At 42.7% G+C, this 13,517-nt stretch overlaps 1 protein-coding gene across 1 annotated transcript in view; it reads right to left on the bottom strand.

Annotated features, from left to right (window-relative positions):
• Positions 1 to 555: 555 nt before the first annotated feature.
• CACNA2D3 (calcium voltage-gated channel auxiliary subunit alpha2delta 3) overlaps positions 556 to 13,517 on the bottom strand; it is an 857,341-nt gene continuing 844,379 nt past the window's right edge. The window contains exons 36-38 of the mRNA XM_047096680.1: positions 3,198 to 3,310; positions 2,896 to 2,978; positions 556 to 648 (exon numbers count right to left, since the gene is read on the bottom strand). Coding sequence (XP_046952636.1) covers positions 556 to 648; positions 2,896 to 2,978; positions 3,198 to 3,310 — 289 coding nt within the window. The remainder of the gene's footprint in view (positions 649 to 2,895; positions 2,979 to 3,197; positions 3,311 to 13,517) is intronic.

The following is a 13,517-nucleotide window of genomic DNA, read 5'->3' as shown; positions in this document are numbered from 1 at the left end:
AAATTATTCAGGGCTCTTTGTAATAAACGCTTCCCATGAAGATGATAGTTTGGTTTACTTCTGTAAACATTTTTATAACTGTGAGTGAAGCACCTAAACAATTGTTAAATATTTGTCTAGAATCTGCTTCAGAGCAAAGTCTCTGCCAACAACCGCCCTTTCCCGGTATCTGGAATGGGTGACTTTTCCATGCGGTTCTGTCTGTATTCTCAGCAAGAAAGCAAAACTCAGAAGATTATGATTTTAATATACTTTATTTAAAAAGTACACAGTTTTAAATTGGTTTCAATGGGTTTCAAGCAGAAGGGACACTGCCCACTTGCAGCCCCGTTTCTGATGAAGGGTGATTATCATGTAGCAAACTCACATTTGCATGACTGGCAAAGTAAAAAGATAACTTTTTTTTTTGTCAACAGATCTTTAAGAGTTTATATCACGCACAGTTTAAAATCATGAGATGCTGATGGTTGGACTATATTTCATGTCTCCTATGTCGCACCATATTTTGGTTCACAGTTTATCCATAATTTAGCATGCCAAGAGAACATCTCAGTGTCACCTTGAAAAGAGCATCAAGAGCAGAGGGAAGACGACAAGGACCATCTTGGCCTGCAGGCTCGGTGCACCCCCACACTCCCTTGCATTCTCCTACAGGGAAAGGCAGGGTCAGTTAGAGCGAGATGGATTCCAAGACGCCTTCAATTTTCTGAGCTACATCGAGTCCCCAGACCTCTCCCTGCACTCTCCGATGTAGGAATCAAGTCTTTTGGAAAGTAGATAACACAAAGAAGTGGACTTGTCTAAATTTCATCAAGTTTGTGACAAGAATCTCTGATTTCAGTTGTCAGTGCCTAAATGTTCAAACTTACTCTGTGCGTATTATTACACAGACCATTCAAGAGGCAAAGGGCTGGTGGTGGAGCTGTCTGTTGTGATCGAATTAGAACAGCCGAATGTTGCCCTTCTAATGTCTTCCTGTCAGAATGTAAGTAAAGGCTGACATCCAAGGGGCCTGATCATTTCAGCACCAGCTGTAAGAGGTTTTGTGGGCCTTCTTTCTTTATATGTGGGGAAAGGAGGGCTTCGTTTTATAAAGATGAAATCACATTACGTAATCCTTTCTGCAGCACGCTTTTTATCCACGGGTTGATGGCAACTCTTCTAACTCCATTTTTCTAGCTCTATTTTATTATCGATGGGCATTCATTATCTTCTCTGTTCTCTGTTGGTATGAACAGTGCTGAGTGCAGGTCACTACCAGTCCATGGTCCAGGCCTGGGCCCCTGCCTACGGTAAAGATGCCCAGGAGTGTGAGTGCAGGGCGAGGGGTATTCTTGCCTTTCATGGCTGTAGCCGGATATTTCATCATCACCTGTCCGTTCTGATCACCCAGTGACTTTTAACTTTCATGCCCTTGGCTTCCTTTTATATGTACTTGTTTGACTTTTCAATTTTAAAAATTTCTTTAATGATTTGGCTTATAAATAATTTTCTAAGTTGTATAAATTGGCTATTAACTGTAAATTCTCTTTTTCCATAAAAAATTGTAATTTTTATATAATTAGATACATTCTGTTTTTCTTTCACAGCTGTCTGGTCTTGGATAGGAAGATTTCTCCAATTCCTAACATTTCTTGTGAGACTATTATTTTACCATTTAAATCTAATGTGTATTTTCCGCTTTGAATTGAACCTTGGTTATATCTAAGAATTTCTATTCTGTCATACTGACCTCATCTTATTAGGTTTAGAAACTTAGAGGAAAAAAATACTAATTTTTGAATACTTACATCTATTTACCGGAGAAAATTATCTCATTAACCCCAGAAGATATCTACTTTAGTGATTTTGGTTGTCTACATAGACAGTCCTGGTTTTAACTGAAGTGACTTTAGTGTTTGGGGACTATTAGTTTTATTTGAATTTTATATAAAGTTTTTTTTATTTGAATTTTATCACTGAGTTTTACCAAAGACCTTTCCAGCATATATCTGTATAATATGTTGCTAGTGAACTCTCCTTTGAACATAGAAGCAAACATTCTCAGTCAATTCCAAGTTCTTGTTGGTCTTATATTGACTTTAACATCATTTGCTAGGACTTGGAGAGTTTAGGAAAGATGAAAATTATTTGCTATTTAAAGGTGGACTTAAAGCCAGTCCATTGGCTTTGGTGCATTTTTAAAAATAGAGATTTTCCCAGTATCCCTATAATAATAATTGGTCTAGGCTAGCTTTCCATTTCTTAAAATGGGGTGGAGTTAATTTTTAAATTTCTATTATTTTTGCTAGACCAGAAAGGGTTTTTTTTTTTTTTTTTTTTTGCCTATGACACTTTGGGGGGGTATTCCTTTTTCAGGTTCACCTTTCTCGGTGCTAAGTTTGATGTTCTTGTGATCGTCACTTCTGGTGTCAATGGAGGGCCTTTGTAGTTGTGCCTCCGTGTGGTGGTTATCGTCCCCTCGCAGAAACCGTGACTCTTAATCTGGTATCAGTATTGCCATTTCTGCTTTACATGAATTTCTCATCAATAAAAGGCTGTCTAAAAGTAAGCAGGGGAAAATAATCTGTACTGCAATTTGAAATAAGTAAACCAAGATGGTCAGAGCCACGTTGCGTGTAACAGCGTGAAGAGAGAGAACTACGGTACGTTCGTAATAGGGAAGAGAATAAAGAGGCTTTGAAATATGTATACGGATACAATAAGACCCTTAAGCACAGACTAAATAAGAAGGCACTGAGGGGCTGAAAGTAAAGTGCCATTAGCCTTCCTTTGATTTGCCTGAAAGGATTGTTTCTTCACAAGTAAACTTCTTAACTAGAGTTCTTTGTCAACTGTGAGATTCTCATGGTGAACCTGGTAGAAAAAGAGAACATGAAGGTCTCTCAGACTTACCTCAGGATGGAAGCCATGACAAGACTCGGGACGCCTTCTGATCTTCTGGGCCTTTAAACGTTCACACTTAAGGGATTCGTTATGTTGACTGAAGTTAAGGCATATTGCTAAGATGTCATCACTTTCCCTTACTCTGCATTTTGAAGGTCAAACCTTGGCACTGCACTCCCTTCGTGACTCCTCTCTTTCCAACAGTGGAATGGCCGTCATTTCCCCCTAATATTTCTCCCCCAGGTTTCCTTCCCGTAGATCCCCCTCCCTGGCTTCAGCAGCAGTAGCTGGACCTACACACAAAAGGATATACCTGATTTCAATGGGGGCCATGGTGATGGGGGTCACGGACTCACACAGGCAGCTGCTGTCCACCACCACCATGAACAGATTGCTGCTTGGGATTTGCTGGATGACAAAGGACCTGTTGGAACATGAAGCACAGACAGTGGGTGGTCATTTACCGTCCATCAAATTAAGAATCCTGAGGAAAACTCCCCTGGGGAGTTAACTACTATAATATTTTAGAAAACAGTTTTCAGAGACTGCCTTACTACTAAAGTTGCCTCCTTCCACAAGGTTCTTCACGGTTAAATACCAAGCTTCATTAAGAAGACAACAGTGCAGGAAGTGTAAGAAGACAACCTATGGCTATGGTGACACAGAGGTCATAAAACTCACCCTGGGAAGACTGGAATGTTGTATGTGCACAACAAGAGAGTCAGAGTTGGCTAAATCATCTCAATTTCCAAGGCCTAAAGGCTTGGGCTTTTCCAAGCTTTGCTTCCTTCTCCCAGTTTGCACCTGAAGTTGCCAAAAGGATGAAGAGAATATCCTAGACCCTTCCTGTACTGCTTTGCACAATGTCTGCCCAAAATAGAGGTACAATACTGGCATGAGATGGATGCTGGTTGTTGGGGAGTTCCCCAGTTCTGGGGCCACGTGTGCCAGTGCTCAGGCTGTGAAGCAGCTTTGACATTGGGTCCATCAGTACAGCCAGTCCAATGGAAGTAAGTCTAATGGTACCTCCTCTCTCATCATCCAACACAGTGAAATGACAAAGTAACGCCACCGTAAAAACACTCCTGGAACAACAAATGCTACTGGCTCTGTGGAGGAACAAATTAGCAAACAAAATCCCATATTCTTCCAGAGCAAACGGAGTAGCTAAATATTTAGCTACAAGCCTAGAACTCCCATCGTATAATTTTTCATGACATTTCACTAAATTCAGTTCAGTCAGATGAAATAGACTGTAACATAACAACATAGTCAATTTCCCCATAAGTTTTTACCTCCATTCATCTTTCTCTCAACAAATTTGTTCTATTCTCATCACAGTTTACTAAAATCATGCAATGAAAAAGAATCCTTTGTTTTGTGGGAAATTATAATGAGGAGAAAGGACTACCTTTTCATTTTACCCAATACCACTTCATATGTTGAATTATCCAAGAATGCCTTGGAGATTATAACACAACCCGTTTCTTGTCTACAAATGCCTTCACCTGTTTATCTAATATCCTGAAATTATGGTTATTGTTTTTCTTTCTCCATAGGAAGAAACAAGACATGACTTTCCTCAAAGATGCTTCCTCAATGCCTACACCATACTCTGGAACATGAACTCTCTGCCCTCCCACACTCTCCACAACTCTGTCTGGCTTGAGAAAAAAGTTTGACTTTGCTGTCTCATTAAGGCTTTAAAATTGTTGGCTTTACCTTCCCCTTTTAGCACTGGGTACCTTCTCACCACTGCAATGACACTGCCCTAGCAGGTGGCCTCTTTATAATGGATTATGCCTATGAGAATAAATATAACCTACCTCAGATGGTGCTCATCAGAAAACCAAAGATTTCCATGTTGGGGGCAGGCTAATAGAGTCTAAATGACCAATGCAAAACCAAGATCATACAACTCTTTAAAGAACAAATGATTGACTAGAATACTAACCCAAATGAATCTACCAGATGGCAAATAAAGGAAAAAGAGATTTAAAAAAAGCTCCACAGGAAGAGAATATTTCCCCATTAAAGAAAAATTTGACTTTTCTTTTATTAAAAGGGGCCATTCAAGCATGAGTGAAACTTTAGATCATCAAAGATACAGACCAATCCTAAAAGCTTCTCTAGGAAGAAATTACTTAAAGAATGAGAATGACACCAACTTCTCAATGGGGGACTTTAGATGAACAAAACAGAGCAACATACTTAAAGTTTTGAGGGAATGGAAAAAAGAAAAATAAAAGGTATGTCAGAGTCCAGAGGAAAATAGATTCTAACCAACTTGAGATACAGGTAGAAAATTGTGTTTTAAAATTTAGGGATAATTACTGAAAAGAAACTAAAGAATGCAAATCTGATTAATCCAAGATAGCATGGTAAATAACACACACACGTGCATACACACACACACACACACACACACACACACACACCACCTCCAGTATAAGATTATTACCAATCACAATAAATGTCTGTCGGTTAGATTCACTTACCAAAAAAGCAGAGACTCAAAAAAATTAATTTAAAAAAAAAGGCAGAGACTCTTAAGCTGAGTTTGCCAGAACATCAGCATTATGCAGTCTGTAGCACATACTCCTCAAACAGAATGACGTGAGGGAAGACGTGAGGATACACCAGAAAAATACTAATGACAAAATAGAGGGACAGGTTTAGTAAGATTCTCCTACAAATATTCAGAGGGAAAAATCTTTAAGATGTAATAAAGAAATAGTTCATATTGAAAAACAGTATAACAGTATAACAAGATAGGACATGAACGTTTACGATCAGAGTGTACAGATTCATAGAAAGGCCACAAGTGATTGATGAATATATGATCTATTAAAAAATGGAGTGAAGACTCTTCAGATCTAAGCAACAGAGCATATAAGCTAATTTCAAATACAGGGAACTACAACACAGTCCAAAGAGCTGAAAGCACCAATTACATGTTCTTCTCTCTTTTTAAAAATTTTTTTTCTAATGTTTACTTATTTTTAAGAGAGAGAGAGTGCATGCAAGTGGGGGAGGGGCAGAGGGAGACACAGAACCTGAAGAGGCTCCAGGCTCTGAGCTGTCAGCACAGAGCCCGACGTGGGGCTCGAACTCACAAGCCGTGAGATCATGACCTGGGCTGAAGTTGGATGCTTAACCGACTGAGCCACCCAGGAGCCCCCATATTCTTCTCTTAGGGTAAAAATACAATCAGAAATTAATAGCAAAAAATATATAAACAGTGGAAATTAAAAATGAAATTAAAAACAACATTCCATTAATCTTTGAGAATTTAAGAACAGCCCAGACTCAAATCTGTGCAATATGACCTTAGATATTTTGTTTATTGGGAGGGGGGAGGAAGTTTGCCAACAAATGAACTAAGGTTTTGGATGGAGAAGCTGGAAAAAATACGAACACAAGCCTGCACCTGTGCCCCTATACTTGGTCTTCCCTCTGGTACCCTGGGTTGAATACTGATGCCTCTCTCCTAAGCCAGCTCTCAGGCTTCTCCAAGGATGGGGCTGATGGAAGGGAAGAGAGGTGATCATTGCATAGTTACCTTTGACTACCTGCCATTCCCTTCAGTTCACAAACATGCTGTCACATCTCTCACCTCAGGAAAAACAAAACTCTTCCTTGACCTCACCAGTGCCCTATTTCTCCCTCCCCTTTTATAGCACAGTCCTGAAAAGAATTCTCCAGAATCTGGCCACTCCCCTGAATTCCTCCATTCACTGCAATTCTTCTGTAGTCCTTACCATTCGACTGAATGGGTCTTGTGAAGGACCCATGACCTCACCACCTTTCTTTTCCCGCTCCAGTGCCTCTGCTTCCTCCTTCCTTGCTTACTGTCCGCCCCTCACCACCGACTGCAGTTTCCTTGGTAGGGAGGCTGCATCTGCCCATCCCCCACCCCTAGAGACTTCCCCCAGTGCCCAGCACTGGGACTGAGCAGATTCTCAGCAAAGATTTGTTGACTCAGTGACAAAAGGAATTTGTGAAGATAAAAGCAGAAGAATAAATGCAAATAAAACTGTGAAGATAACTGAAAGACCCAAATTCTGGTTTAAAAGAACACTGACATAAATCAGCCTTTGGCACAAAAGAAAGAAGTCACAAAGTCACATTAAAACCCAAAAGATCCAGAGGCATTTAAGCATTTTAAGTGACTATTATGTGTACCATTGTAAACAATTTGAAAACTTAGAGCAAACACACCTTTGGGGATAAAGTATAAATTATCAACATTTGGCTAAGCTGTAAAAACATAAGCAGACCGACTGCCATGAAAAAAACCCTGAAATGTTCATTGAGAATCTACCCACAAGTGCATACGACCAAATCACCCACAGAACGGATATCAGTGTGTTCATAGAAAACCCATGTGAACCCACTGACCAACTAGTAGAAGAAAAGAACTCAGCGAGCTGACCAGTTACATAATTAGCATATAAAACCACAGCCTATCCCTGACACAGGCAGTAACCAATGAAAAAAACATTTTTGAAATAAAGAACCATTGAGTATATCAATAATGACTATGAAATGCCTAAGAATAAATCTAGTAAATGACTTCTTTATTAAGAAAATGATCATCTTTACTGAACATAAGAAGACAAACTGAGGGGCACCTGGGTGGCTCAGTCCACTAAGCATCCAACTCTTGATTTTGGCTCAGGTCATGATCTCACACTTTGTGCGATCGAGCCCCATGTTGGGCTCCGTGCTGACAGCACGGAGCCTGCTTGGGATTCTTTCTCTTCCTCTCTCTGCCCCTCCCCTACTCACTCTCTCAAAAATATAAATATAAACATTAAAAAAAAAAAGACAAACTAAGAATTTGAAGGAAGTACAATAGTTGTGGAAAGGAACACATATGTGAAGGATGTCATTTCTCTTTCAATGGACCTTTTAATTCAAGCAAAGGAATTCAAAGGGATTCCTATTGGGACTGTCGATGGTGTTTGAAGTAATGACCCTAAGATTCATTCAGAAGAGTAAATATAAAGAACAGTCTGGACAATCATATAAACTTGAGTTTTAGAAAAAGGGAAGCAAAGCCAAGGTGCATGCCCTAACCAGTATCAAAACCCATGAGAGGATTTACAGAAGAGGAAACACAGTTGGCAACACAGCTGGACAACTGATATATAAAAAGGGGTTCGATCTCACTCAAAATGAGAGAGCATAGAAGTTACAGTGAGACTAAAGTAACGGAATGCACTTTCCACTAGTGGACTGGCAAAAATTGAATCTATGGTCACGTCATGACGGAGTCTGAAGAAGTGAACATCCTTCTATACTGCCGGTGGGAAAGTGAACTTCTACAGCCGTGAGGAGAAAATTTGCTATTACTGCAGTGGACATGAAGTAGAGCTCATTTCTTCAGTACTTTTACTTCTCAGTAAGAGCCACTCTTGTGCTGGAACCAACAAGTCACGTGTAAAGATGCTCTTGGTAACATTGTTCAGTGAGAAGAGAAAACCGTGAAACCCACCTCAAAGTCCATCAACAGAGGGAGGATTAAGTAAGAAGCAGTGTGTCCGATCTGTGGTCTACTTGGCACCAGAAGAAAGGGAAAAGGAGATTGTTTATTGCTGTGAAAGAATATCCCCAAACACAGTAAGTGCGGAAACAATGTTGCAAAACTATAACAAAGTGTGGATATTTAAGAATATTTAGAAATATTCATTTAAGAGTATTTAATTCTGCTACAGAGAACAAGAAAAAATAAGTGGGGTGGATCAGATGTATCCAATGTGCCAGTGGTAGCAGATCAGTAAGCAATCCACGATTCCAGGTAGTCACAGAAAGAACAAATGGACGAAACAAGTAGACCCTTGTGAGTTGAATGCAAAGAGAACTGCATATGAAGCGTCTTCCTAGCAATATGAAGAAATGAAAGTACCAAATGAAATGAAATATTTGTAAGACATAAACTATGTCATCTCCAGAATTGACAGTTCTCATTTATGGCATCCTTAAATCAACCCACTGGCAACTCCCATTCTCTGCCTGAGCCACGCAGACAAGAGTCATGGCGGCTCAGCGGTTGGAAGCAAGCTGCAGACCCGCTCTCTCTCCGATGAAGCGAGCAGGTACCGGTCCGAGTCACCTTCTGTCTGCTGAGCCCCTATCCTCACCCTCAAGTCTGGCCCTCCTACCATGTCATCTATGGGAGAGAGAGCAAGGGCAGTGGTGAGAGGAGGGGAGGAGGGGAAGAGACTAACAGGGGTAACTGTCAAAGCAAATGAACTTAATCTCTAACGTTAAAGTTCTTTAGAAGGAGCCCGTGTTCCTGTAGTCTTAAAACATTTATAAAACAGGACATTATGTGAAGGGCAGAGTATTGACACTTTTGTTCTACAAAGGAGAAGACTGGGACTCGGAGAGGGTAAGCAAACTCTTACTGAAGCTATGTGAATGAGACCTGCTTGTGCCCATTTGGAGATGGGGGAACAGGAGGCTGGATCACTTCCTGGATCAACAGGGGCAGACTGCAAGCCTCGGGGCCGGGCCCATGGTGGGCCCCAGGAGGTGGCACACCTCTTGTCTTGTATAGGGACTCTTAGTGCTCAAACTCCTTGAAGGCAGACCGAGTGATGACTCACTTAATGACAAGGGTAAGATACTGGTTTTAGCACACTTCCCCTCTTAGTAAAAGGCTCCCCAAGCATTCTCCGTGAAGTCCCATGGCAAACTTCTCTTTTTCCCCCAAATGCTAGATGATTCAAAGCCCTGCATGCAGCTATCCTGAAGCGGGGGAAACAACCCCCTACAAAGGATTTGCCAGCGGAAAGATTAACTGCTTTTCCATATTTTAAAGACTTACTGTCTGCTTATTAACATGGTGCTTCGGAGGGGTCTGGGCAATGTTAGCTGTACATTTATGTGCACAACGTGTATTTATGGCCCAGGGTGCAGGGTTGAACTTCATAAAACACACCTCCATCCAGCTGGGCCCAGCAGCCAGACTGACATCATTGTGCAGGGGAACTGTGGCCTGGTGGGTTTGCTTGGGGGCCAAAAAAGGCAGCAGGGAAATGCCTCAACAGAGAATCACAATGGCGGTTTCTAAGCAGGGATAGGTCAAACTGCGTGAAATAAATTAGGTCCTCCAGGGAAAGAGGAGGGGAGAGGGAGGCAATTTTGATGTGTCCATTGCCGGAACTGAAATAACGCAGTCCTCCCTTTTCCACTGGCTATACACTGAGAAGGACTAGCGGGGAAAAATGATGTGATTTCAAGACAGCTTCCCCTGGCAAGAGACTATTAGCTGCATGCTGTCCACTAAGAGGGGCTCTGCTGACCACATGAGGAAAGCGACCTTGCAGCTTCCCTAATGCTCTCCCCGGACAAACACGCGTAATGGGAAGGACTCAGGGATAAAATACCCGGAGGACCCACAATGCACATTTGGAGAACTTGGTCGGCTTGTCTTTTATTAATTGGGTACAAAACTGTAGCTTGACAAATAATTGGGGCAGGATAGACTATTTTTTTAATGTTTATTTATTTTTGAGAGAGTGAGAGAGAGAGAAGACAGAGCATGAGCAGGGGAGGAACACAGAGAGGAATCCAAAGCAGATTCCAGGCTCCAAGCTGTCAGCAAAGAGCCTGACGTGGGGCTCAAACTCATGAACCGCGAGATCATGACCTGAGCTGAAGTTGGTCGCTTAACCGACTGAGCCACCCAGGTGCCCCCAGGATAGACTCTTTAAAAAAAAAATTATTTTATTATTTTTTTAATAAAAGTTTTTTTAACATTTATTCATTTTTGAGAGACAGAGACAGGCAGAGTGTGAGTGGGGGAGGGGTAGAGAGAGAGGAAGACACAGAATCTGAAACAGGCTCCAGGCTCTGAGCTGTCAGCACAGGACCCGACACGGGGCTCGAACTCATGGGCTGCAAGACCATGACCTGAGCTGACTTGGGACGCTTAACTGAGCCACCCAGGCGCGCCTAAAAAAACATTTTGAAGTCTTTCACCCTTTATAGATTTTCACCATTGATACAATTCCCAGATTTTATCCTGACATGAAATAAAAGACAAAAGTCACAGGGGATTCTCAGTCACAGTACTATTCTCCAGATGGCCTGGGTACACAATTGTGGCTCTCCAATGGGATCTTACTCTCGTTAGGGGTAGGACGATGCCTATCCTCCCCCAATGTACCCCAAAATGCCCTAAGTGACCTAGGCCCATAACTTGTGGAGAGCAAACATTTGGTGACTGTTTAAATTCAAACCAGAGATTAAATATTGAGGATGTGTTCCAGTAGAACTCCAGAGCCCTGCTATGGAACAGCATGGGGAGGGGCAGGGGAGCACCAGCACCTGCTCACGCTCAACCCAAGGGAGGTAAAACAATGAATAGCAGTGCCTCACCTGCTCACCCCCAAAAGTGTCAGGACTTAATAGAAATGTGAAACAGTTCCCTCCTTCCATCCTTCCTTCGTTGGCTTGGTTTTCCACCCTGCTATGTTGAATTCCTGCTTTCTCATCTCTAAATGATATCTTGTACAGACGCCATAACACTCTGACCATTTTAGGTTAGTACAATTAGGCCAGTCTAGTTAACTGCTCTAATTTCACTCATAGTTTGAAGCTCTACACTATTCTTCCTTCAAGCTTCTAGGTTCTAGCCTCTTCAATAGCTGGGGTGGGAAAACAGAGCAGTAAAGAGGCAGAATCTTCTATTTACCAGGCTGCCGGGCAACCATCTCACCATGGCTTGTTTTCTTACAACACAGCCTAGCCTTTGGTGTCCTCTGTGCATCCCAGCATCCAAATGTTGGCTCTCTTGTGAGGTTATGATGGATTCTTCAGAGGACCAACAGCTCCTCAACATGCCCCAAAGGGCCCACCCATGCAGCTCCTACCACCAGCAATTACTGCCAAACTTCTTGCCTTGTGAGGACCTCCTCTGAAGAGCAACCGTCTTGTTGGGTTTAAGCAAGATGACAGCTACTTTCCACACTGCCCACCTGACCCTTGGGAAACACGTATCTTTGCTGGCCCAGACATAGGCCACTTCAGAGCTGCCCCTTCGCCAACCCTTACCCTTTCCCTCCAGGTCTCTCCCTGTTCAGACAGACACAAGGATATATTAGTACATCTATCACCTAGAAGACATTTGACCAGTGCTGGACTTGCCCTTCTTCAGGCACCCCCAAAATATAGAAGAGTCTCTTGGAGCATCCCCCCACCCCCCACTGCCCATCTGACTCCCAGCAGGAAACAGCGCCCCCTAGAGCACCACTTTCCATGAACCTGATCTCTTATTAGGCCCCTCATCAGTGCTCACATGGCAGACCAAGGCAGGCCAGCTGTCTGCCCTCAAATGGGCTTGGAGGTGGGGAGTGGGGGCAGGATTTCCAACTCTAGTGCCAGCGAAAAGGCTGTTCTCTTTAGAACCTGCGGTGCCTAGTGTCACTTCGTCCTCACCTCAACCTGGGGCTACAAGGAAACCCCCACTTGATATCCTGTTCATATCCCCTGTAAATCTATTCATGGGAGACACCTTGCATGGAGTTGGAAAAAAGCCAGTGCTGTGGGATATGTTCTGTAGGTGCCCAAAAGACACTGAACAAAAATCTTGTCCCTGAAAACAATCTTTAAGAAAACAGGAATAGGCACTTGATTGAGAACCAAATTTAGCATCAGGTTCAGGACAAACTGCCCGGAGCTGTCTAATTAGAGTTGGAAGAAGGCATGGAAGCTCACGGTCCCTCCATTATTCATCCTTGTTCTGACAGTGCCAGCCTATGCAATTAAACCAGACAGAAGAGGGCTGATTCAATGTTGGAACAAGGGGAGGATTCACAGGTACCCAAATGTCACCTCTGCTCCCAATTCCAGTAATTCTTGCCCCTTTCCCCCCAGATCTCTTAACAGTACCACCATCTATCGAGTCACTCAAACCAGAGATCTTGACATAATTCTCAGCATATTCCTCTTTGAACATCGCCATGGGCTCATTTGACCGTCTCAAGCCCACCCTCCCCCCCGCTGCCCTCCCGGGGGAGCATGTGTAGTCACGCAAGGACGTATACTCAGAAGGGCTTGTCACTTAGGGTTTACTACTCTGCAGTACTATCTTGAAATTTATTTCATCTTTACATTTATGTTCTTTACTTCTCCAAGTAGGACACAGCACCTCAGTCCAGTGATTAGTGTTAGGGAGAACCCACCAGCCACTGGGCTGCGCACCCCAGATTAACAGGGTCAGGACCTGGGGGTGCCTATGAGGGTCTGCGCTTGACCAGTCAGAATCCATGTGTCTAAAGGGAGCACAAGATCAGACAGCAAATAAATAGTATCCTGGCAGGTCAAGAGAGAACACAGGAAGCAGGAAAATGTCTTACCTTTTAGGTACCTTTAATGACACTTTTTTCCTGCTTTTTGAAGAAGCAGCCCACATTTTCATTTTGTACTGGGCCCTGCAAATTCTGTAGCTGGCCCTCCCAACCTGCATCATTTGTAGCACACCTCCTAACCGGCTTCCCTGCCATCAGCCCCTTTCCATTCTTAAGGTGACAGTGCTTCCCAAATGCAAGGCTGACCACACCATCCCCCTGTCTATACTAACCGTCCACGGTTCCCTTAGCATCTACCCAATGGTCTGC

The sequence above is a fragment of the Lynx rufus genome, unplaced genomic scaffold (assembly GCF_022079265.1).
Source record: "Lynx rufus isolate CCGP_SWC_20201006 ecotype Redwood Valley unplaced genomic scaffold, mLynRuf1.p SCAF_4, whole genome shotgun sequence".
Lineage (NCBI taxonomy): Eukaryota > Metazoa > Chordata > Mammalia > Carnivora > Felidae > Lynx > Lynx rufus.
This window is presented reverse-complemented; position numbering and strand designations above follow the sequence as displayed.